Here is a 27,052-nt window from a genome sequence, read left to right as displayed (position 1 = left end):
TACGAGGAGAAAGGGAAAAAATTAGAAATGATAATAAATAATAAATGAGTATTGAGACGATGGGATGAAGAGTCCTTGAAATTGAGTCTGTAGATTGTGGGAACAGTTCAGTGATGGGGTGAATGAAGTTATCCTCTCTGATTCAGGAACCTGATGGTTGAGGGGTAATAACTGTTCCTGACCCCTGGTGGTGTGATTCCTTAGGCTCTTGCACCTTCTTCCTTTTGACAGCAGCAAGAGGAGAGGATGTCCTAAGGGGTGGAGGGTGGGGTCCCTGATGATGGAATAGCAAGGAGAATGATGAGCTTACTGGAAAGGTGCTTTTCAAGTACTATTGTAATGATAATACCTTGGACAATCAATAACTACCTGAATCACTGGAATAGGCACAGAGGACATTGGCTTCCTGTCTTGTGTAATGGAGCACTGTCTCTTCAGATGACTAAAACAGATTCTGAATCAGAACAACTGGTCGTTTAAGTCCACCACAGCTGATTTTTTTAACAACAGTTCTGTTCATGTTTGTTTTTTGAATGTTAATGTTTAGCAAAAACAGCAATAGAAATGAAGCTTAAGTGTTGGCTTAGTGCACAGCTCCAAATAACGCACATGCTGGAAATGTGTTGTAAAATCAGAAAATACACAAAACCCTCACCAGCTCAGGGAGCATCTGTGGAGTGAGAAACCGGACTGATATCTCAGTCAGTGAGAGGAGCTCATTGATTTGAAGCACTGGGCCAAATATCGTGGGTCAATGGATGGGCTCAACGGATCAAGCAGCATCTGTGGAGGCAAAGGGATAGTTTTTGGGTGTAGATCCTTCGTTGGGGCTTCCCCTCCACAGACACTGAATAACCTGCCATGTTCCATCAGCAGTTTTATTTTCTTTTGCCCCAGATTCTATTGTCGACAGTCTCTTGTGTACCTATTATTCTACTATACCGAACCTTCTCCTCACTCTGAAGAAGTTCTTTTCATCTCCTCAGCAGGAGTTCTGTGAGTTCCTCACCCTCACTACGTTCTTTCAGCAGTTCATTTTCTGCTCCAGATTCCAGCATCTGCAGGCTCTTGTGTTCCCATTGTAGGTAGATTACTATTTAATCAGAAGCAAGTAATCCCAGGGATGTAAAATCAGTCAATATGTTATCAGCAGTGTAGATCAATTTTGAGGATCCTCGGGGGTTCAGACAGCTTATTAATTCTATTTAGTTTTTGTTATTTTTAGTTTTAAATGCCTGACTATTCTGGACATTCAGTGACTTTTTAGGATCCTTAAGTTTCTACAGCCAACAAAATTGATATGGTGTGGCGACCCATTTCCTGGCACATCCGAACCGGCTCACAATTAGATAGCCTGCGGAGGTTTGCGAGCACAGAGCTTTGGAGCCTCTGCGCCACGGGGGGCAGGTTGAGGGATGCTTAAAAGTGAGGCTGAGGATTTCGAATAAAGTTTTTCCTTCGACTGCAGTTACTGACTCCGTGTCGTAATTTTAGCGCTGCATGTAGCATACTGCTACAATGGGTCATTTCAGAGGAGTGTTGCAGGTGGGGTTTGGTTATTGCATTGTTGAAGGTTCCAAAGTTTGCAGTTCAGTTCGTTACAGTTGAACTTTAGAGGTGAAGCTGGTGATTAGATGCCAGTATGTCCAATCTGCCCATTCCACCACTGGGGACATAAGAGACTGGAGTCTCTATTGGAGCCTGGAGCAGCAAACAATATTCTGGAGGAACTCGGTAGCTCAGGGATCAGTCTGTGGAGGAAAATGGATAGATGATGTTTTGGGTTGAGACCTCTTCTGGACTGAAAGATGAAGGGGAGATGGCTAGAAAAAGAGATGAACGGAAGGGCTGGGAGCAAAAGCAATAGATAGATCCCAATCGGGACAGTGGGCCGGGGTGGTGATTGTAGGAGGGGAGAATGGAAAAAGCAAGCAAAGAGTGAGTGATGGAGAGAACCAAGGCTATAGATGATGGAATCTGAGGGGAAAAGATGGTGGAAAATGGTATCATATTAGGGTGTTGGGGAAGGCAGATGTCAACAGTGGGGGAGGGGACCTCATGTGTGGGTGATGGGCAGATAGAGTGGGTGGAGGAGGGGAAAGAAATGGGTAAGTATTCACCTGGGTTAAGTGTGGGTGAAACTGGATATATCAGAATGAGATAGAAAATGAGCAGAGGGTCGCTGATCAGACATTGGAGAGTTTAGCGTTCCCGCTGTCGGGTGTAGACTACTCAAGCAGAAAATGAGGTATTCTTCCTCCAGTTTGCTGAAGACAGGTCAGTGTGGAAATGAGAGTTAAAATGAGTGAATGAAGGGAATTAAACTGGGAGCACGGGTGCTTGGAGGAGTTGCTCTGGTTGTCGCTGGCCACATACAGCAGAGCACAAACAAACAAGACAAAATCAGCTGATGCTGGAGGTCCAAGCAACACACACAAAATGCTGGAGGAACTCAGCAGGCCAGGCAGCGTCTCTGGAACAGAGTCAACAGTTGGTGTTTCAGGCCTAATCCCTTCACCAGGACTGGAGGAAAGAGAGATGAGAACTCAGAGCAAGAAATATAGATTTCTAATACCAGGTAGTAGGAGACAGGTGAAACAGGGAGAGGAGGAGGGATGAAGTAAAGAGCTAGGAAGTTGCTTGGTGAAAGAGATAAAGAGTTGGAGAAGGCAAAGTCTGATGGGAGGCGACTGAAGGCCTTGGCAGAAAGAGAAGGGGGAGGAGCACCAGAGGGAGGTGACGAGCAGGCGAAAAGGTGAGAGAGGGAATTTGAATAGTGAAGGTTGAAGGGGGAGGTGGGGGATTACTAGAAATCCAAGAAATTGATGTTCATACTGTCAGGTTGGAGGCTATCCAGGTGGAATATAAGAAGTTGCTTGTCCAACCTAAGTGTAGCCTCATCATGGTAGTAGAGGAAGCCACGGACTGGCATGTTGGAATGGGAATGGGAAATGGAATCAAAACTGGTGGCCACTCGGTGCTCCCGCCTTTCCTATCAGATGTAATGTAAGTGCTCAGTGAAGCAGTCTCTCAGTCTGCGCCCAGTGTCAGTGGTAAATACAGAAGGCCACACTAGGAGCACTGGATATGGTACGTGATCCCAACAGATTCACAGGTGAAGTGTTGCCTCACTTGAAAAGACTTGACTGGTGCCCTGAATGGTAGTGAGGGAGGAGGTGTAGGGGCAGATGTAGCACTCGATCTATTTGCAAGGATAAGTGCCAGGAGGGAGAGCACAAACAATATGAAGAGAGGCTGGATGCACTGTAGCTGGATTCCTGACTTCACAAGAGGCAGCTGATTTAAAAGGCATGGTACCATTTGACTTGTCTCAGGGGGTTCTCCTTCCACTTCCCCCCCCCCCCCCCACCACCACATATCACCCAAAGAAAAAAAAACAAGCTGCAGGTAATGTACAAATTTAAATTGTTGTTGAATATGTTTGTAGTTCCCAATTTGCATGAATGCTATTTGTTGGCATCTGAATATTTGTGGCTTCCCATTGATTTGAATATATTCATGCTTTGTAAAGTACCTGCCATTACATTTTGCAACTTGCAAATCTGCAAATGGTGTGCTTCTGGAAATTTAAATTAGAATACTTGATTCAGGAAAGGTTTTTGTAGCTCACACACCAGGTATTTGAATCATTTTGAAAGCATTGGAGATTGGTATGAAGCGAAGCATACAAACAATTAGGAATGAATTGGTCTGTTAGTGTCTCATTATCAGCTATGGATCAATAGTCATTAAATCTTCGGTGAGGATATCATAATCATCAATAATAAAAACATAAAATGACTCATCAGGCCAGGCAGCAATTATAGAAACAGTTGGCATTTGTCATTGAAGACCTTCGGTCAGAACTCCTGTGTTCTGAAGATCGTCGTAAATGGTGGTGTGGGCTGTGTTGATTTTACATGTGAAGTGATGCTGAGACTTGTTATAATACCTGTGAGCCTTGTTAGTGAGTAGCAGCATCATATTATAAAGATCTGGCACAGAATGAGGCCATTTAACCTATTGGGTCCTGCAGGTTCTCTGGAGAACATTCGAATCAGGCCCATCCCAGTAATCCTGCAAGTTTATTTTCCTTAAGTTCTTCTGAAGCTGATGGATTGTCCCTGCTTTCCCCACCCACAGGCTGCAAGCTGAAGGTCTTTGTCATGAGCAATAGAATAAAAAATAGTTTAAGTCAGTGGCATGCAAAAATGCTGGAGAGAAATGTAGTTATTCAGATTGAGCAAAACTTTAGTTTCCAAAGTGGTTTAATTTATTACAGATAAATCAATGAAGAATCTTGCTTGTTAATGGTGCATGGTTATTTTAGCTTAAAGAAAACACTGGAAGTACTGAGCTAGTCAGACTGCATCTGCGGCAAAAAGTGAACTGTAGTTAACATAGTCTTCAAATGGATGAAAGGAATAGATATCTAAAACAGATGATCCAGCTAAGTTTCAGAGAGTTACTTGTTCTCTGGATGTCATGCCCATTTTCTTAATTATTTTTTCAGTTTCTCAGTTTTTAAATATTGCCATAAATGGGTATGGGTGGCGGGGTGGAGATGTGTCTCTACCAAAGGAGGCGTTTGGTGCTCCTTCCCTCCACTAGCCTGTAGGTCACCCTTGGGTAAGGCGTAGCACCTGCTTCGCACCCTGAACAGGATCATGTGAAGCCATGGGAGCAGGTGGTGGGCGCTCATATCAGCAGCTGATGCACATCACGAGTCCTGGTTATGTAACCACCGACGCTTGGCCGACAATCTGAAGAGTACCGACGAAAGTTGGGCTCACCTGTCTTGTAAAGTCGCTGCCAATGACGAACCACTTCTGTAGAACAATTTCCCAAGAGCAATCATGGTCATGGAAAGACAATGATTGTCTATATCTTACAACACGGCACATAATGAATGAACATAAATGGGTAAAAGGTGTGGGAAGGTGCTCGTAGCTTTTCCTCTACCAGTTTAATTTAAAAGTAGAGTCATCCCTTAAACTTTATGAATATAGGGCCATAAGGCATAAGAGTAGAATTAGGTCATTCGGCCGATGAAGTCTGCTCTGGCATTTCATCATGGCTGATTTATTGTCCCTCTTAACACCATTCTCTTGGCTTCTCGCCATAACCTCTGATGTCATGACTAACCAAGAACCTATCAACCTCTGTTTTAAATATACTCAATGACTTGGTCTCTCTAGCTAACCGTGCAATGAATTCCGCAGATTTACTACCATTTGGCTGACGAAATTCCTCCTCATCTCTGTTCTAGATGGATGTCTCTCTATTCTGAGGTTGTGCCCTCTGGTGATAGACACACCCACTTTAGGAAACATCCTCACCACATCCTCTGTCCAGATCTTTCAATATTCGATGATTTTCAGTGAGGTCCCCCTTAATTTTCTAAATTCCAGTGAGTGTAGGCCCAGAGCCTTGTATATTAACCCTTTCATTCCCAGAATCTTTCTTGTGAACCCCTCTTGACCCTCTCCAAGGCCAGCACTTCTGTTCCGGTAAGATGGCTGCATGCTCCGATGCAGCAGGTTTCTACAAAGATGTTGTCTTTTTTTAAACACATTTTTTTTCTGATCATGAGACGCTGCTGGACAGTAAGAACTTAAGAGTACTGCAGCTCAATCCATCAGCTAATTACAGACAGACAGACATACTTTATTGATCCCAAGGGAAATTGGGTTTCGTTACAGTCGCACCAACCAACCAAGAATAGTGTAGAAATATAGCAATATAAAACCATAAATAATTAAATAATAATAAGTAAATTATTCCAAGTGGAAATAACTCCAGGACCAGCCTATTGGCTCAGGGTGTCTGACACTCCGAGGGAGGAGTTGTAAAGTTTGATGGCCGCAGGTAGGAATGACTTCCTATGATGCTCAGTGTTGCATCTCGGTGCAATGAGTCTCTGGCTGAACGTACTCCTGTGCCTAACCAGTACATTATGGAGTGGATGGGAGACATTGTCCAAGATGGCATGCAACTTGGACAGTATCCTCTTTTCAGACACCACCGTCAGAGAGTCCAGTTCCACCCCCACAACATCTCTGGCCTTATGAATAAGTTTGTTGTTTCTGTTGGTGTCTGCTACCCTCAGCCTGCTGCCCCTGCACACAACAGCAAACATGATAACACTGGCCACCACAGACTCGTAGAACATCCTCAGCATTGTCCGGCAGATGTTAAAGGACCTCAGTCTCCTCAGGAAGTAGAGACGGCTCTGACCCTTCTTGTAGACAGCCTCAGTGTTCTTTGACCAGTCTAGTTTATTGTCAATTCGTATCCCCAGGTATTTGTAATCCTCCTCCATGTCCACACTGACCCCTTGGATGGAAACAGAGGTCACTAGTGCTAGCCCTCCTCAGGTCCACCACCAGCTCCTTAGTCTTTTTCACATTATGCTGCAGATGATTCTGCTTGCACCATGTGACAAAGTTTCCCGCCGTAGCCCTGTACTCCGCCTCATCTCCCTTGCTGATGCATCCAACTATGGCAGAGTCATCAGAAAACTTCTGAAGATGGCAAGACTCTATGCAGTAGTTGAAGGCCGAGGTGTGGATGGTGAAGAGAAAGGGAGACAGGACAGTCCCACTGGAGCCCCAGTGCTGCTGATCCCAGGGGACTGTCCTGTCTCCCTTTCTCTTCACCATCTACACCATCTACCCACTGGTGGAGAAACTGAAGGAGGTAGACTTGGTGCGGACCATGTTGCTGTCTGCTGCGGTGAGGCATTGGAGTCAGTGCATGAAGGCAGTGTGCAGTCTATCAGCGTGTGATTGTCTTGGTCACTTCTCTTGTGATGGCAAGAACCCTGCTGGACATCGGTAATGTGGAACGCTGCAAGTCCAGTTCTCTGGTTTATTGGCGGAGCTTGCTTGGCCTTGGTTGTAGTGAGGAGTAGGCCTCAAGCTGTGGTGACCCTTGCTTACAGTCGTCTCGGAGAGAGGTGTCGAAGCTGGTGCCAGAGGCGGTGACGTCACTGCTGCCCTCCAGTCTTTGCTTCAAGATGAGCTGTGATGTATTCAATTGCAGGCTGCTGCAACTTTCAAGGACTCAGGACTTGAACTATACGTTTTGTGTGACTGTATTTTACTGCTATCTTATATGTGCTTTACTGTGTGTGACCATTCCTACTGTGTTTTGCACTTTGGTCCTGATGTAACACTGTTTTGTTTGGCAGTATTCATAAATGGTCATATCTGGTGAACTGATAATTTAACTTGATCTTTTCTTCAATAAAGGACCCTAAACTGCTCTCAATACTGCAAGTGCAGTCTGAAAAATGCCTTATAAAGCTTCAGCATCCATGCTCTTGTCTTCTCGTCCTCTGGAAATGAATGCTAACATTGCATTTGCCTCCCTTAACACTGACTCAGTCTGCAAGTTAACCTTTAGGGGATCCTGCACAGGGACTCCATTCATACCTCTGATTTTTAAAAATTTCCCTACACTACGTTTCATCTGCCACTTCTTTGCCCGTTCTCCCAATCTGTCCGAGTGTTTTGCACATTCCCTGCATCTTCAACATTGCCTGCCCCTCCATCTATCTTTGTATTGTCTGCCAGCATGGCCACAAAACCATCAATTCCTTCACTCAAATCTTTGACATATGTTGTGAAATGAAATGGACCCAACACTGCAGAATACTAGTCATTAGCAGCCAACCAGGAGAGGCCCCTTTCATTCCCACTCTTTGCCACATACCAGTCCTTCAATCTTCTGCAGTGCAGAACATTTTTGATATTTTTAGCTGACTGTCGAATCCTAAAGGGGACGATATGCTTTGAAGAAACAGGATTTCCAAATATTATATTCTGTGAACACTTCCTGGTGATCTTAATTATTGATTTAATTCTGGTTTACTTAAGTTTACTTCAATCAGATCATACTTGTCTGCCTAGATAATATCGTTAAGTTCTCACTTGTCCATAAAATTTCAGAGACTGCTTGTGACGATGATCAAGACCAGTTTTCAACATTGTGCACGCCCTAGGAAACAGCAGAAGTGATTAATGATACCTTTCATTTGCAGAAAATTCCTTGCCAAAACTGAAACTCTCTGAAGATACTGTTATTACGTCGCCATCGAACTCCAATTCAAGTTTTCCGGCCATGACTGCTGGAAACGGGTTGGCAGATATGCCGGCTGGTTCTAAGGACCATGGGGGTACTCCCATCATCGTCCCATTGATCCCACCACCGATACTCAAGCCGCCAACAGGTAAGAAGTGCATTGTGCTTCACTTGAGCTGCACATAGACAAATGAGAATGTCCTTAACCCATTTCTGTTTTCTTTCTGCCAATGTATCTGGTAACAACTTGGAAGTGCAGTTGCCAAGAGATATTATAACTCTGCTATGTGTCTGTATTATTTTTAGCAGTGAGCACATTTCTCTCTCTGGAACCCTAATGGCCAGCAACACACGGTCGATCCATAGATTGCCATCCATTATTAAACAAAAGTGAAACCTTCATTCATGCTCCAACGTTATGCTTCTTAGCAAAAAATATTCCAAAGTTCGTTTCAATGAACCAGCAAGGGTGAACTGGATCTGTGAAATTGTTCATGGCTACAACCTGTAATCTTGCTGCCGGGAATATTTTTCACTCTACTTTTACGTGCAAGCCAGGTGATCAACTGGTGAGTGAGGAGTGTTCCAATGAGCGTTCAAGAAATTGGAGTAATTGCACTGTTCATCGTGTAAGCATTTGACAAAGTGGCGATAAAGAGCCCTGGTAAAGCACAAATCACGGAGCAAGAAGGAGAGGTATGTTGGAAGCAGTGCCATGCATACCTGACAGTGAGGGGCCAACCTGAAGATGCAACAAGGATATGATATTAGGCATTCCTTGAAGAATGAGCATGACTGACTTGCATTCTAGTACCGAGGATTGCAAGATGTCAGTTTATTAATTCTTTTTAATGTGGGGTGCTTGTTTCTCACCAGCACAGGATCTAACACAGCAAGGTCTTGGTCCAGTGTAGGAGTCTCCAGAGCAATTGGAGTCAAGACTTGTAGTTGCACTGCATATTTATGTATCCAACAATTCTGTTCTTCAACCAACCAGAAAAACTATTCACTATTGTATATTAAAACAATAACCAGCTTTTTGCTAAAATGGACTTTTTTTTGGTTCTAATTCTGCTTTCTTGTGTATAATTTATGTTTGAATTAGTTTTCTTGTGATTGTTACTTACATGCTGTATGCCTGTGATAATGCAGCCAGTAAGTTTTTCATTGCAGTTGTCCGTACTATGACAAACGTAATGACTTGATTGACTGTATGTGCAGACATGAAACGATGCATGTGGATTCCATGCCCAGTATTGAACAAGAACATGCATACATGTTTCCTATAAGTACATGTGCACACAGACATACACGACATAACACGTGTGTATCACAGGTGCAGTGTGTAGGGAATCTTGTCTATGTACTTTTCCTTCAGTTTCCTGATTTCTTCCCTCTATACCTTTCCTTCCTTCACAACTCCCTTCCCCTCTCGTCACTTCCTTCCATCTTAGCTCCGTCTTCTTTCCTTTCGTGCTTCCCAACTCTAGCTGCTCTATTGGCCACTGTCACTAGCCCTCTTTGGGGATGAATCCTGACGGCATTTCCTGTCCCCGCCATGACAGCCATGCAACAGAAACTGCTGTCATAAGTGAGAGGAGGCATTATTGACAATGATACCAAACAGAAAAATTTCATCAGTTATCAAGTTGCTTTTATTGTCATTTCAACCATAACTGATGGTACAGTACACAGTAAAAACGAAACAACGTTCCTCCAGAGGCATGGTGCTACGTGAAATAACACAAAACTACATTAGACTTCAGACCTACACGGGACTACATAAAGTGCACAAAACAGTGCAAGACAGTACAATAGTTAGTAAACAAGACAACAGGCACAGTACAGGGCAAATTACAATATAATAAATGTTGTAAATGTAAATGTACTGTTAAGTTCTGAATTCAACACTGGGTTTTGGTGTTATCACGACCACTTGCTCACAACCTTGGCCCAACCCTGGGTCAAACTTTCAGAAGTGGGAGTGACTGTCCCTTTCTTCAAGGGAGTATTTGACAACGTGATGATAAAAGAACTCTGGTAAAACTAATCAACAGGCAGGAAAGACAAAGTAATATTATTGTTGAACCCTAGCTCCATAAAAGTGGATGTGACGTTCAAGGTCCATTGCCCCAAACTCAAAAAAAAAAGGTCATTGGGCAATGGTCACTTTTTTATCATACGCTTCCTGGATTAGAAGGCATGTGCTATAAGGAGATGAAAGTTCCTGATGAAGGGTCTTGACCCCAAATGTCAACTGTTTACACTTTTCGATAGATGCTGCCTGACCTACTGATTTCCTCCAATATTTTGTGTATGCTGCTATAAGGAGAGGTTGGACAAGTGTTTTCTCTGGAGTGGTGAAAGCTGATGTGTGACTTGATAAAAGGTCTTAAGATTATGAGAGCTGCAGGTAGAATAGGCAGCTGGTGTTTTCCCAGGGTTCAAATGTATAACACGAAAGAGTATGTATTGAAGATGAGAGAGAGGAGGTTCACAGGAGATGTATGGGGCAAGTTTTTTTTTGCTTGGAATGCACTGTCAGTGGTGGTTGTAGAACAGAGGCATTTGAGAGACATTTGTATGTGGAGAATGGAGGGATAGGGCCCATGTTCAGGCAGAAGGGATTCGTATAATTAGGCATCATTAGTTTAATTAGTGCCGCACAACATTGTAGGCTAAAATGCCTATTGCTGTGCTGTACTGTTCTGTGTTCTAAATATTATTTTCTATCTGCAACTCCTCAGGAAATGAAACAGTCCATGTCTGCGTGCAGGAGTCTGAGGCAGTATTCAGGCATGGACTGAGAAGTCACCAGCAACTTTCATGGTGAAAAATGCCAGACTGTAACCATTTCTGTGTCCTCCACCATTCATGTCCTCGGTTTGCCATCCAACTCACCAGCTAATAAAATATTATTTATGTCTGTGAGCACTTGTCAAAGTCTGAATTACTTCTGGCAAGTGACTCACCGTCTGAAACCCCAAATCCTTTGCATCATCTCCAAGGCAAAGGTCAGCAGTGTAATTGATTAGTCCCAAAGCACCATCCAGGACAAATCAGCCTGTCTGACTGGTGCATCCCCAGCATGGTACATTTGTTTCTATCGATATAAAAATATTACATTCAGAGTCAATGAACGCTTAATGGTCAGCGTGAGCTCAGTGTATGTTTTTATGCTGTCTCTTTGAATATAAACATATTAGATTACAATAGATAAGCATATGTCCTCATGTGCATCTGTTCCAGTTTATTTAAAGCATTATTTTAATTGTTACAACAAGAAGCTCTTGCTCAATATTGGCAACAAGTTGATTATTGACTTCACAAGAAGGAAGCCGGAGATCCATGAGCTAGTCCTCATCAGGGGATCAGAGGTGGAGAGGGTCAGCAACTTTAAACTCCTTGATATTATCATTTCTGAGGGCCTGTCCTAGGCCCAGCATGCAAGTGCAATTACGAAAGAAAAACACGCCAGTTCCTATGCTTTCTCTGAAGTTTGTGAAGGTTCGGCATGACATCTACTACTCTGATAAATTTCTATAGATATGTGGTGAAGAGTATGTTGACAGGTTGTACCACAGACTGGTATGGAAACACCAATGCCTTTGAAATGAAAAATAGTGCATCATGGGTGAAACCTGCCCCACCATTGAGCACAGCTACACCGAGTGCTGTCACAGGAAAGCAGCATGCATGACGAACGACCCCCTCCTCCCAGGCCATGCCCTCTTCACGCTGCTGCCAGTAGGAAGAAGGTGCAGGAGCCTCAGGACCCACATCACCAAGTTCAGGAACAGCTATTACCCCTCCATCATCAGGTTCTTCAACCAGTTGGGATAAACTCACAAAACATCACTCGCCCCATCACTGAACTGTTTACACAACCTATGGACTCAGTTTCAAGGCCTCTTCATCTCATGTTCTCAATATATATTGCTTACTTATTATTGCTCTCAAGGCCGAGGTCTTGAAGCTCATCAATTAGTTTTGAAGGGATAATGATATTGAATGCCAAACTGTTGTTAATAAAGAGCATCCTGATGTATGCACCTTTGCTGTCCAGATATTCCAGGGTTCACTGAAAAGCCAGTGAGATGGCATCTGCTGTGGACCTGTTGTGACGGTAGGTAAACTGGAATGGATCCAAGTTGCTTCTCAGGCAGTAGCTGATTTTTTCATTACCAACCTCCTATAAATCACCTTGTGTATTCTGGTGGATGGTCATGCCTTGTGTATTCTGCTGTAAGGTCGCGCCCCGTATATTATGGTGTGAGTGTCATGCCTTGTCCTGTACGATATACTCTGAAACGCCTCACCCTTTACTATATACACTGGAAGGCCTCACCCTGTACTCTATATTCTGGTGGGAAGTCTCGCCCTGTACGAGGGGTGATTGATAAGGTAGAAAGAGTCAATTTTAGAAAACCTAGCACATTTATTTTGCAACATAGTCCCCTCCTACATTTACACACTTAGTCCAGCGGTCGTGGAGCATATGGATCTTGGACCTCCAGGAAGTGTCCACAGATGAGTGATTGATACGTTTGTAGCCTAAGGTAGAAGATGAGTTATACAGCTGTCGTTACATGCACATGCAGGTCAACTCTTTGAGTGATTATGCAGAAAGTTTGAAGTTAATAACTCATCTCCTTCTACCTTAGGCCACGAACTTATCAATCACGCCTGATGAGTTATTAACATCAAACCATTAGATTTATTTTCAGCATTATAAGGTATCAGATTGCTCATAATTCGATCAAGCCTGGGTCATTTTAATAAAACTGGATGTTTCCTTTCCGATCTTTAGTGAATTAGTTTAGAATTGTCACGTGCACCAAGTTACAATTTAAAACTCGTCCTGGATACCATCCATATGGATCAATTGAGGTGCATGGTGCATTGAGGTGGTGCAAAGGGTGGGGGGGGGAAACTAACAGGGTACAGAGTACATTGTTACAATTCTAGACAATGTGCAGTACAGGTAGACAGTAAGATACAACGTTAAAACAATCGAGGTTATCAACTAAGCAGTCCATTTTTATCACAACAGCGAACCATATAATAGTCTTATAACAGTGGGATAGAAGCTGTCCCTGAGCCTGGTGTGTGCTTTCAGGCTTTTGTATCTTGTGTCCATTGGGAGGGGTGAGAAAAGACAAAACCCATAGTACGTGGGGTCTATGATTATCCTGAGTGGTTCAATGAGGCAATGAGAAGTGTAGGCAGAGTCCCCGGAGGGGAGGCTCGTTTCTGTAGTGTACTAAGCTGTGCCCACTACTCTTGGCAATTTCTTGCAGCCATAGGCAGTGTAGCTGCCATAGCAGGGTGAACACTCGAATATGATGTACTCCCAAAAGGATTATTCCCTTGATGGAGGATGCCTGTGCATGACTTTATTTAGGCTAATAACAATTTGTGAGGGGCATAGGGTAAATAACATTTTTTTTTTAGTCTCCTGATGGTGTAGAAGGCTGATGAGTTTTTTGCTGTGGCATCAATGTAGTTGGACTTGGACAGGCTACTGACAATGTTCTCTCCTGGCAACCTCCAACACCTTGGTAAAGATGCACATGAATATGGACCAGGGCCAGCCAACCTAGGTGGTGACACCATCTTCTGTGTTGGAATAAGCGAGCATTATAGCATAACTGATTATCTCAATGTATCTTGAACTGCTACAAATAGCTCGTCAGTTGTGGAACTGCACTCACTGGTGGTGCTGGGAGAAAGTTAACCATTCTGACTCTCCCACAGTGAGGTTGAGCGGGATGTTGGAGTTGGATGCAAATATGTTGAAGTAGAAAAGATTAGCTGGTGGCGAGTTGCCACAGAAAAGGTTCTGCCAATAATCAAAAATAAATGGAACATGGTCATGATGAAAATTATACAAGGTGGATATTCACTAAAATATTAAAACAATCCTAATACTAAAATCGTGTGAGGATTAAAGCTTAGATATGATTCTCACTTTTCTAGTTACTTTATTCTTTTGATGAGTCATCCTATTTTATCCGATTACTGCCACAACCCATCACACTGAAGAACCGTCACATTGTAGCAGAGGGCGGAGCAGCACGATTATGATGTTGAGAAGGATGAAGGGAGTCAATCGGAGGTTACTGTCACTGTCGAAATAGCTCCCTGTCAACTCCAACACTGCAGACTGAGTTGTAAAACTGCACTGAGGAGTTGTAAAAATGGGCTCTCAATTTTTGCTAACTGACTAAATGTATTTATGGGCATCTGAATATTAATGGTACCAAGCTGACTAATCAGCAACCACTTCACCTGTAGGACTTGTAATCATAAATCATACCAAAGATTGTGCAACAAAATTTTCTTTACCAGCAATAAAGAAAAGCAGTAACAAATTCAATATAACTGTACACAATGGATATGTCACGGGTTATTTTAATTGAGCTGTACGAATCCAGAAGCCTGGTACACAATATTAGTTGATTGCATGATTCCTGAGCCATGGCACTGTTTGATGACTGTTTGAGTGCAGTGTGACCCCACACCCCTGTCTCTTTCTACGTCCTCCCCACGCTGAGTAGACCTTTTTCTAATGACGTTTGATTTTCTAATGATGCTTCCTGACTCCCACCAAAGCATTGCCTGTCTAACCTGCTCAGGTCCATTTTTGTAACTGTTTTCCAGTAATTTTTAAATTTTCACTATTTCACTTTTTGACTTTGAATTACTCTGCTCTTTGTACGTTTTCGTGACTAAGAACAGAAGCAGCCAGCTGTTAGCTGCACTGGCCTGCTTGAAGTGTTCAATTCATTCTGGTGGAAGTGGAATTTGCACCACCTCTGCCATGTCCCTTGGCAGCTTATTCCATGTACCCATCACTCTCTGAGGAAATTTACATCCCTTTTAAATCTCTCCCCTCACCCAAAACCCATATCCTGTAGTCCTTGACTCCCCGACTCTGGCAAAAAGACTGACCATCTATCTATCTATCTTTGAATGTATGTAATGTGTTCTCTCAGTATAAAAATATCCTGCTTGGCCCTGAACTGCTCACAGTGTCTTCTTACTCTCTTGCATTCAGAAGCGACTTCTGTCATTTGAATCAAGCCAGCCAAGTTGGATAGAAAGTATTTGAGGAAGTGATGAAAATGATTGAAGGTAGAGCAATGGATGTTTGTATACGCGGACTTAAGTAAAGCTTTTGACAAGGTCCCTCGTGGTAGGCTAATCCAGAAGATGAAGTTAACTCACCATCAGCCATCTACCCACCTGATCTTCTGTGATGCATCTCCATTTGAGTGTATTTGGATCCAGTCCCTACATCCAGCTCTGCTTCAGTGTGGGAGAGTTTGAATGGTTGGGAAGATCCATGGAGACTATGTAGAGTGGACTTAAAAAGGACTTTTTCACAGGAAACAGGATAGTGGTAGAGGGGTATCATCCTGACTGGAGTTTGTAACCAGTAGAGTGCCACAAGCAGTGTTCCCTCTTTATTTTTACAGCTGTGCATGCCAACCATTGCTTTGAGCAGGAAACTTCTACACAGACTGAAAACTATGAGGCACTTTATCTTAATGTTAACTTTCCTAGTATTGATTGGCATTTCCTTAGCACAAGGGGTGGAGTTTGTTAAGTGTGTTCAGGAAGGTTTCCTTACTCAGTATGTAGATAAGCCAACTAGAGGAGAGGCTGTACTTGATCTGGCATTGGGAAATGAACCTGGTCAGGTGTCAGATCTCTCGGTGGGAGAGCATTTTGGAGGTAGTGACCACAACTCTATCTCCTCCACCATAGCGCTGGAGTAGACAATTTGGGAAAACCTTTAATTGGGGTAGGGGGAAATATGATGCTATTAGGCAGGAACTTGGGAGCAGATGTTCTCAGGGAAATGCACAGCGGAAATGTGGCAAATGTTCAGGGAACATTTGCATGGAGTTCTGCATAGTTATGTTCCATTGAGGCAGGGAAAGAATTGTAGAGTTATGGAACCATGGTGTATAAAGTAGAAAATCTAGTTAAGGAGAGAAGAAAAGTTTACCAAATGTTCAAGAAAGTAGGTATTGTTAAAGCTCTAGAAAACAACATGGTTGCTAGGAAGGAGCTTAAGAATGGAATTAGGAGAGCCAAAGGGGCCGTGAGAAGGCCTTGGTAAGAAGGATTAAGGAAAACCCCAAGGGATTCTACAAGTATATGAAGAGCAAGAGGATGAGCCGTGTGAGAATAGGAGCAATCAGATGCAATAGTGGAAATGTGTGCGTGGAGTCAGCGGAGGTGGCAGAGGTAGCGGAAGGCATTTAATGAATACTTTGCTTCAGAGTTCACCGGGAAAAAGACCTTGGTAATTGTTGGGATGACTTACAGCAGACTGAAACACGAGCATGTAGATATTAAGAGAGTGGTGGGTGCATGGAATGCTCTGCCAGCAGTGGTGGTGGAAGCAGATACGATAGGGTCTTTTAAGAGCCTCTTAGATAGGTACATGGAGCTTAGAAAAATAGAGGGCTATGCGCTAGGGAAATTTGGGCCTGTGACGTGCTGCAGATTTCTATGTTCTATGAGAAAATGACAGCTGCGCTATCACAAAAGCTATCTGTGCAGGAGCATTTCAGTTACTGCGCAGTCACACACCTGGGCAGCTTAGAGTGAACAGTGTCTGCAAAGATCAGTACTAGCACCTTTGTTTTTGATGCAGTTTGGATGAAAACTTAGGTGAACTGAGTAGTAAGTTTGCAGATGTCACAAGAATTGATGTTGAGGAAGCTTGCCAAAGAATTCAGTGGGATATAGACCAGTTGGAAGTGGTCTTTGGGGTGGGGGGGGGATCAAAGAATGGCAGATAGATCTTATTCTGGGGAAGTGTGAGGCTTTGTACTTTGGGAGGTCAAATGCAGAAAGAAAGTATACAGTGAATGGCAGAACCCTTGGGCACATTGGGGTGTGTGTGTATTTATTTATTTTTAATATTAGTATATAAATATTTATTTAGCAATCCATCTGGAGTCGGATCCTGAGCAAGTACACTGCTAAAAGTGGCAACACAAGTAGATAAGATGGTAAAGGACTTCGGCATACTAGCCTTTATCAATTGAGGTGTTGAACATTAAAGTGAGAAATCACATTGCAGCTGTGTAAAACTTTGGTTAGATCATATTTAGAATATTGAGTTGAATTCTGATCACAACATTAGAGGAAGGATGTGGAGGCTTTTGGGAGAGTGTAGAAGCTGTTCGCTAGGATGTCGGGTGGATTAGAAAGTGCTAGCGAAAGGGAGAGACTGAGCAAATGTAGGTTGTTTTCTCTGAGGTGCCAGGCATTGAGGGGTAATCTCATTATAGTGTACAATATTCCAAGAGGCAAAGATAGAATAGATGTGAAAAGTTAGAGGGAGTATCTTTAAGAGGATGAAAGTTTAAAAGACTATTGGAAGGCTTTTTTAAATACTGTGGTGGGTGCCTGGGATGTGCTGCTAATGGAGGTGGTGGAATCAGAGAGGATAGTGACACTTAACAGGGTTTAGAAAGACATATCAACAGGAAGGAAGGGGTGGAGGAATAAATTGTGTGCAGGAAGGTGTGCAGTTTGAATTGGCACAGACTTAGTGGGCTGAAGATCCTGTTTCTGTGCTTTGCTGTTTTCCACTCCCCTGCAGTAAAGCTGGAGGGGTGGGAAATGAGGCAGAGTGTTGGAATTAAGGATATGGACCAGATTTCCCAAATTCTGTGCTTGGTTTGAAATGTCACTTTTAATGTGGAAGGAATAATTTCTGTAGACATCTAGACTCAATCATGCCCTTCATTGTAGAGGCCATGATAATTTGAGCGTTCATGTGATATGCACAAAATTACTTTTTATTCTTGGCACAAAATTACTTTCTAAAAGTCTGAATGTGTGAAATCTTTTTAATTCATTCATACGGTTGGGCAGCAAACATACATTTTCCCTAATTGTACTTGAGATGATGATGATGGGTGGTCTGCCAACAATACTGAAGTGTAGACTGTTGTATTGTGTACCCAAACAATCAACCCAGGGAAATTTATTGATGGCACCGTTGATCATTTATCCTGTTAATGTACTAATGGTCAACAGCAATCCAATCAGGTGGTCACTCTGGCATGGACTTGCCTCACTTTTTGTGAATGGATCATAACTTAGGAAGCTTTCATGTTGCTGAGTTGGTGCCAGCATTGTAAATGACTGCAACAATTTGGCTTGATCAACAGTTCATTTTGGAATACGGATCAGTACTACAAATTGGGTATTATCACAGAATGTTTACTGTACTGTGCAATTAGACATTTCATGATGAAACTTGAGGTAAGTTCAGTAAGAAGCTCTCAGTACTATGCAGTAAGAGGCTCTCAGAAGACCAAAATATATCTGATTCTTTTGAGAATGGCTAATATGCATGTCTATTTTGCACTCTGTGTGTGTCAGTTTTTTGTACTGGCTCACATTCTCAGATGTTAGTGTGAAGAAACTCACGATGTGGACTGTGTGGGTCTGTCTGTACCATGTGCATCACTATTCTTGACATTGTTGACATGCAGTTGATCATCATGTCAAGCCACGTTCTTTTACTCTGTATATTTTAATAATTCTCATATATATATAAACTGTTGCCACAAGGTTCATAACATTTCTGTTCAGAAGTCAGGTGTAAAAAGGAAAGAATGAAGAATGGAGTGTTACTGTTAGAAAGTGCTGTGCAGGTAGACGAAGTGAAAGCCATGCAGGTTGGGAGATCAAGAGTTTAATTTTGGTGTCTGAGAGGTCTGCTCTGCATGCTGAGCTATGGTACACCAACTGTGGATAGGATGAATATTTAGAATGAGAGCTGGAGTAACAGTAAAGTGAGCTGCTTTGTCCTGGGCTGTGGGCTTTTATTCACACTGTGAAGTGTGGTGTTATGCTCTACGCAACCAAGCTGGCTTATTGAAGCAGGCCACTGAAAATACTGGTGCATACTCCCAAGCACTGTGGAATTTTTCTTCCTGCCTGATCACAAAGGATAGTGAGTATGAAGAAAACACTGAAGATTCTCTTTTTCTGGAGTACCAATGCCCAAACAAAGAAGGTGTGAAAAAAAATGTGCAGTTTCCTCAAGCGGCTTAGTGTACATATCTGTCACATATCCTGAAACACTCTTGATAGCAGTGTGCTTCTGGCTTGTTACTATCCAGCAGCACTCTCCAGCAAACTTCTCCAGCTTCCTCCTCTAACCCATTTATCACTTCCCTGATTGGCTTCCAATTCAGTGCGTCTTCCTTAAAGAAGGAGACAGAATTGTAAGCAGAGATTTGTGTGGTCCCATTTAACGCCTGGCAGATGTGACAAGACTTCTCTAATTTTATATTCCATCCTCGGGCAACAGAATCAGAATCCAGTTTCTTATCTCTGGCATGTGTCGTGAAATTTGTTAACTTAGCAGCAGCAATTCAATACAATACATCATCTAGCAGAGAGAAAAAAAATAATAAGTAAATCAATGACAGTATACATATATTGAATAGAGTAAAAATTGTGCAGAAAAACAGAAATACTATATATTTAAAAAGTGAGGTAGTGTCCAAGGGTTCAATGTCCATTTAGGAATTGGATGGCAGAGGGGAAGAAGCTGTTCCTGAATCGCTGAATGTGTGCCTTCAGGCTTCTCTACCTCCTACCTGATGGTAACAGTGAGAAAAGGGCACGCCCTGGGTGCTGGAGGTCTTTAGTAATGGACACTGCCTTTCTGACACATCACTTCCTAAAGATGTCCTGGGTACTTTGTAGGCTTGTCCTGTTTGTCTTCCTAAGGTGGTTCGTGTACCTGTATGCTAACTTAGTTTCTTGCAGAATTCTCAAATTCTCAGGTTTTTTTCTACACGGCAATATTCTGCTATCCCTATATTCCCAACATTATGCTCCATTTGCCAGATACACCCCTGTCCCCCGTCTCTTACCTGTAGCCTTATGAATTATTTATATTTTCCACCATTTTTTCCACTTGTATTTTCAGCAAATTTCACTTAATCCACTCTTCCTTGCCGTTAGTTGAGGCTGCACTCCTGATACCTGCAGTGCCTCACTTGTTAAAGATCCTCAATCTGAAAATGACTGATTTTACTCCTGATGTGGCCTCCGTCGGTCGTGGTCGACCATGGGTACTGCGCCTCTGGTAGTCACTGGGAGTGGCTTCTCCAGGACGCAAGCCAGGGCGGAGTTGCTCATGCAATGGGACCCCTCTCCATGCTGATGACAGGTCCAAAGGAACGACGGAAGTCGATACAGTTTGGTGCCAGCAGCATCGCAGGAGTTGCCGTGCCAGTGCTGGGTACAGCAGTCAGCCGCCTTCGGGACTCCGACTCCGGATTTTTCCTCGGGGTTTACTCCCAAAGCCTTTCCTGTGAGCGGGTATAGCCGCAAGGCAGCGGAAGTTTGAAATCGGAGTTTTCCTCCCCTCGGTGAGTTACCATCCGTGGTTAACGAGCCCCATCTGCCCGGAGCAACTGGTTTTAAGGCGCCAGTGGCCCACCTTTTCCCCTTCTCCTGTCAGTGAGAACAGCTCCGCCGGGCATAAGAATTGTGCCACACGTGAAGGCCAGGAGTTGGACTTGGTTGTCAGAGGCTGTTTGAGATGCGCGCCATGAAGAGCATTTGTTTAGCAGTGGGAGCTCATCCCCACTACCACCCTTCGGCTATGACCACCCTTGGAGCCGATTTTACTCCAAGTCTGTTTTATGTGACACGTAGGGAAAAAAATTGTAAATAGTAACTCAGGCAGTATCTGTGAAGTGACAAGTCAAGTTAGTATTTTAACTCAGCGACCAATCACTAATCTATTATAAGACCATAAGACTTAGGAGCAGAATTAGGCCACTTGGCCCATTGAGTCTGCTCTGCCATTTCATCACGGCCTATCCATTTCCCTCTCATCCCCATTCTCCTGCCTTTTACATCTTGACTAATCGAGAACCTATCAGCCTCTGCTTCAAGTACACCCAATGTCTTGCCACCTGTGGCAACAGGTGACCGCCGACTGGCTAAAGAAATTCCTCCTCATCTCCTTTCCAAAAGGACATCCCTCTATAATGAAGCTGTGCCCTCTAGTCCCAGAGTCCCCCACCATAGGAAACATCCTTCCCACATCCACTCTATCTTGGCCTTTCAACATTCACCAGGTTTCAATTATATGCCCTCTCATTTTACTAAATTCCCACAAGTAAAGGCCCAGAGCCTTCAATCACTCCTCTCATGCAGTAAGCCTTTCATTCCTGGAATCATTCTCATAAACCTCCCTTGAACCCTCTCCAATATCAGCACATCCTTCCTTAAATAAGGGGCACAAAACTACTCACAATACTCCCAAGTGAGGCCTCAACAGTGCCTTATGAAGCCACAGAAGGCTTTGTTTTTATATTCTAGTCCTCTCAAAATGAATGCCGACATTGCATTTGCCTTCCTCAGCACCAACTCAACCTGCAAATTAACCTTTAGGGAGTCCAGCACGAAAGCTCATAAGTCCTTTTGCACCTCGCATTTTTTACTTTTCTCCCCATTTAGAAAATTATCCCAACATCCTGTATTCCTGAACAATCCTGTTATCGGAACCTTCCAAATACTCTTTGGAAATACAAATACAACATCAACAAGTTCATTTATCCACTCTGCTAATTATATTCTCAAAATATTATAATAAACTTGTAAAAATACGATTATTTTTCTTGTTGGATCTGATTCATTATATTGTGATTTTCTAAATATCCTTCAATCTTTCCTTAATAATGGATACACTGTTTTTGAAATGGCATGTTATGTAAACTTATCTGCAGTTTTTTCATGTCCAGTCTCTATCCCTTCCTGCTGCCTTTGTGACTCCCCCCCCCCCCCCCCCCCCCCGCCCCATTCCCTTGGGAGCTTTGTAGATTATAGAGAATTTTGGAAAATCACAACCAATCCACCTGCTTTCAAAACAATTATTTAAGAATCTGAGATGTAGTGGTATGAGAAAACACAGATTAATTTGTGGTGTTTGTAATATACCTAGATGGGTACTTGAAGGGAAAAATGCTGCATTAGGGGAGATGTATCATGGAGAGCATCCTAACCCTCTGTATCACTTCTGGTATGAGGGGGCCACTAAGGACTGAAATAAGCCGCAGAAGGTTTTAAATTCACTCAGCTCCATCACAGGTACTAACCTCCCCAGCATTGAAGACCTCTTCAAGGAGCAATGCCTCAAAAAGGCGACATCCATTATTAAGGACCCCCATCACCTAGAACATCTCCCATTTCTCACTGCTACAATTAGGGAGGAGGTACAAGAGCCTGAAGACACACACCCAGTGATTCAGGAACAGCTTCTTCCCCTCCACCGTCAGATTTCTGAATGGATATTGAACCCATGAACATCACCTCACAACTTTGTTTTCCTCTCTTTTTGCACTACTTATTTAAGTTAATTTACATTAATAATTATTATGATGATACAATTATTAATAATATTTATATTATTTAATTTAATATATATATATACACACATACTGTAATTCAGTTTTTATTATTATAATGTATTGCAATCTACTGCTGCCACATAACAACAAATTTCATGACTTATGCCGGGAGATGAAATCTGATTCTAACATTAGAGCAGTGGTGATAGCTGCATTTTCTTGTAAAGTGTTCATATGGATTCAGTGGACTGTTGGGGTCCCTAGGATGATTTTATTACCTCATCAAAGGGGAAAATGCTGATGCTGCCAATCTAAAGTAAATTTTAAAAAATGCAAGAAGCATGCAGACAGCATCTGTGTTTCCTAGTTTTGATGACTCTTTGACTTCAAATTTCAATTGCAGTCTTTCCACAGATGCTGCTTGACTTGTTAAGTATTTACAGCATTTTCTGTGTTAATCTTATTGGGAGAATAACTCAAATCCCTTTTTGAGCTATGAGCTTTGCTGCGGTGTTGAAACCCAATGCCGCGATTCAATAATTGGTTTGCACAAAACTCTGGTATCCTTGAGTTTCTGTCACTGTGAATAAATGAAGAACGCTTGGAGCCAAGGTTAGTGCCTGTCAAGCTATGGTGAAAATGGATTTTTCTGTCTCCCGAAGTCAATGTTCCCCTTCATTTTAACTTTCCTGGTGAACTTTAAATGAGGTGTCTCTGATCATCACACCAAGTCACAGAACTAGTTTCTACCTCCTCCACAACCCCTAGTTCCATCTGCACATCACTCCATACTTGTCACAAATAAGAGAAATTCTGAAGATGCTGAAAATCAGGTAAAATGCACAAAATGCTGGAGGAACTCAGCAGGCCAGGCAGCAACTATGGAAAAGAGCAAAGTCGATGTGTTGGGGCCAAGACTATTTTGTGTGATTTTGATCAGGGTGGCCTGGGCTCTCAATGACTTAGCAGATTGGTGTTTTATATTCTGTGTTTTCACTCTTTTAGCTGTTTGCACAACTTTATTTTGGTGCATTGGAGTTTGATATTTTTCTCTGAGCGGGTTCCATGGTTTTCTTTTGTTCAATGGCTGGCTGTGGGGTGATGAATCTCAGGGTTGTAGGCTGCAAGCATACTTTCATAATAAAAGTACTTTGAAATGTGAATCTTTGAATCTGTATTGTAACTGTCATGGAGACATGGAATCATGGAGTCAGTAGCCCTAAAACGAGGGGGACCAATATCCTGGCAGGAAGGTTTGTTGTGGCTATTGGGGAGAGTTTAAGCTAGAATTGCTGGGGAGGGGGGGGGGTGGTGGGAACCGAACTGAAAAGACCGAGGAAAGGGAGGTTGGCTTACATATAGAGAAAGTTTGGAGACAGTGCAAAAGGGAGGTTAGGCAGGTGATAGAGAAGTGACGCGTTCAGTCCAGTGGTTTGAGATGTGTCTATTTTAACGCGAGGAGTATCGTGAATAAAGCAGATGAGCTTAGAGCGTGGATCAGCACTTGGAGCTGTGATGTTGTGGCCATTTCAGAGAATTGGATGTTGCAGGGGCAGGAATGGTTACTTAGAGTGCCAGGCTTTAGATGTTTCAGAAAGGACTGGGAGGGAGGCAAAAGTGGTGGGGGCATGGCATTGTTGATCGGAGATAGTTTCACGGCTGCAGAAAAGGAGGAACTCATGGAGGAATTGCTTACGGAGTCTCTGTGGGTGGAAGTTAGGAACAGGAAGGGGTCAATAACTCTACTGGGTGTTTGTTTATAGACCACTCAATAGCAACAGGGACATTGAGGAGCAGATAGGGAGACAGATTTTGGAAAGGAGTAGTAATAACGGAGTTGTCGAGGTGGGAGATTTTAATTTTCCAGATATTGATTGGCATCTCCCTAGATTGAGGGGTTTAGATGGGGTGGAGTTTGTTAGGTGTGTTCAGGAAGGTTTCTTGACACAATATGTAGATAAGCATACAAGAGGAGAGGCTGTACTTGATTTGGTATTGGGAAATGAACCTGGTCAGGTGTCAGGTCTCTCAGTGGGAGAGCATTTTGGAGAAAGTGATCACAATTCTGTCTCCTTTACCACAGAAATGGAGCTGGATAGGAACAGACAAGTTAGGAAAGCGATTAATTAGAGTAAGTGGAAATATAAGGCTATCAGACAGGAACTTGGAAGAATAAATTGGAAATAGATGTTCTCAGGGAAACAGACTGAAGAAATGTGGCAAATTTTCAGGGGATATCTATGTGGGGTTCTGAGTAGGTACATTCCAATGAGACATGGAAAGGATGGTAGGATACAAGATCTGTGGTGCACAAAGGCTGTTGTAAATATAGTTGAGAAGAAGAGCTTATGAAAGGTTCACAAAAACTAGGTAATGATATGAATCTAGAAGATTTAAGCAGGAAGGAGCTTAAGAATGAAATTAGGACAGCCAGAAGGGGTCATGAGAAGGCCTTGGCAGACAGGATTAAGGAAAACCCCAAGGCATTCTACAAGTATGTGAAGAGCAAGAGGATGAGACATGAGAGAATAGGACCAATCAAGTGTGACAGTGGAAAGTGTGTATGGAACCAGAGGAAATAGCAGAGGTACTTAATGAATACTTTGCTTCAGCATTCACTACGGAAAAGGATCTTGGTGATTGTAGGGATGACTTGCAGTGGACTGAAAAGCTATTAAGAATGTAGCTATTAAGAAAGAGGATGTGCTGGAGCTTTTGGAAAGCATCAAGTTGGATAAGTCACCGGGACCAGACAGGATGTACCCCAGGCTACTGTGAGAAGCGAGGGAGGAGATTGCTGAGCCTCTGGTAATGATCTCTGCATCATCAATGGGGACGGGAGCGGTTACGGAGGATTGGAGGGTTGCAGATGTTGTTTCTTTATTCAAGAAAGGGAGTAGGGATAGCCCAGGAAGTCATAGGCCAGTGAGTCTTATTTCAGTGGTTGGTAAGTTGATGGAGAAGATCCTGAGAGGCAGGATTTATGAACATTTGGAGAGACATAATATGATTAGGAATAGTCAGCATGACTTTGTCAAAGGCAGGTTGTGCCTTATGTGCCTGATTGAATTTTTTGAGGATGTGATTGAATTTTTTGAGGATGTGACCAAACACATTGATGAAGGTAGAGCAGTAGATGTAGTGTATATGGATTTCAGCAAGGCATTTGATAAAGTACCCCATGCAAAGCTTATTGAGAAAGTAAGGAGGCATGGGATCCAAGGGGAAGTTGCTTTGTGGATCCAGAACTGGCTTGCCCACAGAAGGGGTTATAGACGGGTCATATTCTGCATGCAGGTCGGTGACCAGTGGTGTGCCTTAGGAGTCTGTTCTGGGACCCATACTCTTTGTGATTTTTATAAATGACCTGGATAAGGAAGTGGAGGGATGGGTTAGTAAATTTGCTGAGGACACAAAGATTGGGGGTGTTGTGGATAGTGTGGCGGGCTGTCAGAGGCTACAATGGGACATTGATAGGATGCAGAACTGGGCTGAGAATGGCAGATGGAGTTCAACCCAGATAAGTGTGAAGTGGTTCATTTTGGTAGGTCAAATATGATGGCAGAATATAGTATTAATGGTAAGACTCTTGGCAGTCAGAGGGATCTTGGGGTCCCAGTCCATAGCACACTCAAAGCTCCTGCGCAGGTTGACTCTGTGGTTAAGAAGTCATACAGTGCATTGGCCTTCATCAATCGTGGGATTCATTTTAAGAGGCGTGAGGTAATGTTGCAGCTATATAGGAATCTGGTCAGACCCCACTTGGAGTACTGTGCTCATTTCTGGTTGCCTCGCTATAGGAAGGATGTGGAAACCATAGAAGGGGTGCAGAGGAGATTTACAAGGATGTTGCCTGGATTGGCAAGCATGCCTTATGAGAATAGGTTGAGTGAACTCAGCCTTTTCTGCTTGGAGCGAAGGAGGATAAGAGGTGACTTGATAGAGGTGTATGAGATAATGAGAGGCATTGATCGTGTGGATAGTCAGAGGCTTTTCCCCAGGGCTGAAATGGCTAGCACGAGAGGGCACAGTTTTAATGTGCTTGGAAGTAGGTACAGAGGAGATGTCAGGGGTAAGTTTTTATGCAGAGAGTGGTGAGTGTGTGGAATGGGCTGCCGGCGGCGGTGGTGGAGGTGGATACGATAGGGTCTTTTAAGAGACTACTGGATAGATACACGGAGCTTAGAAAAATAAGAGGGCTATGGGTAAGCCTAGGTAGTTCCAACGTAAGGACATGTTCGCCACAGCTTTGTGGGCTGAAAGGCCTGTATTGTGCTGTACATTTTCTGTGTTTGTAATACAGGCCCTCTGACCCGTCGTGTCCTTTCGGATAATTTTGCCATTGATACAAATTCCATTTCTGTCAATTTCCACATCAGATCTGTATACTTTGCTTTGCCTTTCTAAGCATCTGCCTAAATGCTCTTTAAACATAGTAATTGTATCTGATTCCACCATCACCTATGAGTTCCAGCTATCAACTACTCTCTCTGTTTAAAAACAGCATGTGCCTCAGGTCCTCCTTAGTACTCCTATCAATGAAGTCTTTGCAA

General features: G+C 43.1%; 1 protein-coding gene across 6 annotated transcripts in view; it reads left to right on the top strand.

Annotated features, from left to right (window-relative positions):
- sobpa (sine oculis binding protein homolog (Drosophila) a) overlaps positions 1-27,052 on the top strand; it is a 310,007-nt gene that overhangs the window by 127,680 nt on the left and 155,275 nt on the right. For all 6 annotated transcript variants that reach the window (XM_059983000.1, XM_059982996.1, XM_059982997.1 and 3 more), the window contains one exon: positions 8,045-8,233. In XM_059983000.1, the coding sequence (XP_059838983.1) occupies positions 8,125-8,233 (109 nt within the window). In that variant the 5' untranslated portion in view covers positions 8,045-8,124. The remainder of the gene's footprint in view (positions 1-8,044; positions 8,234-27,052) is intronic.

Source organism: Hypanus sabinus, chromosome 10 (genome assembly GCF_030144855.1).
Source record: "Hypanus sabinus isolate sHypSab1 chromosome 10, sHypSab1.hap1, whole genome shotgun sequence".
Lineage (NCBI taxonomy): Eukaryota > Metazoa > Chordata > Chondrichthyes > Myliobatiformes > Dasyatidae > Hypanus > Hypanus sabinus.
The sequence above is the reverse complement of the archived record's forward strand: the minus strand, read 5'-3'. Positions and strand labels throughout refer to the sequence as shown.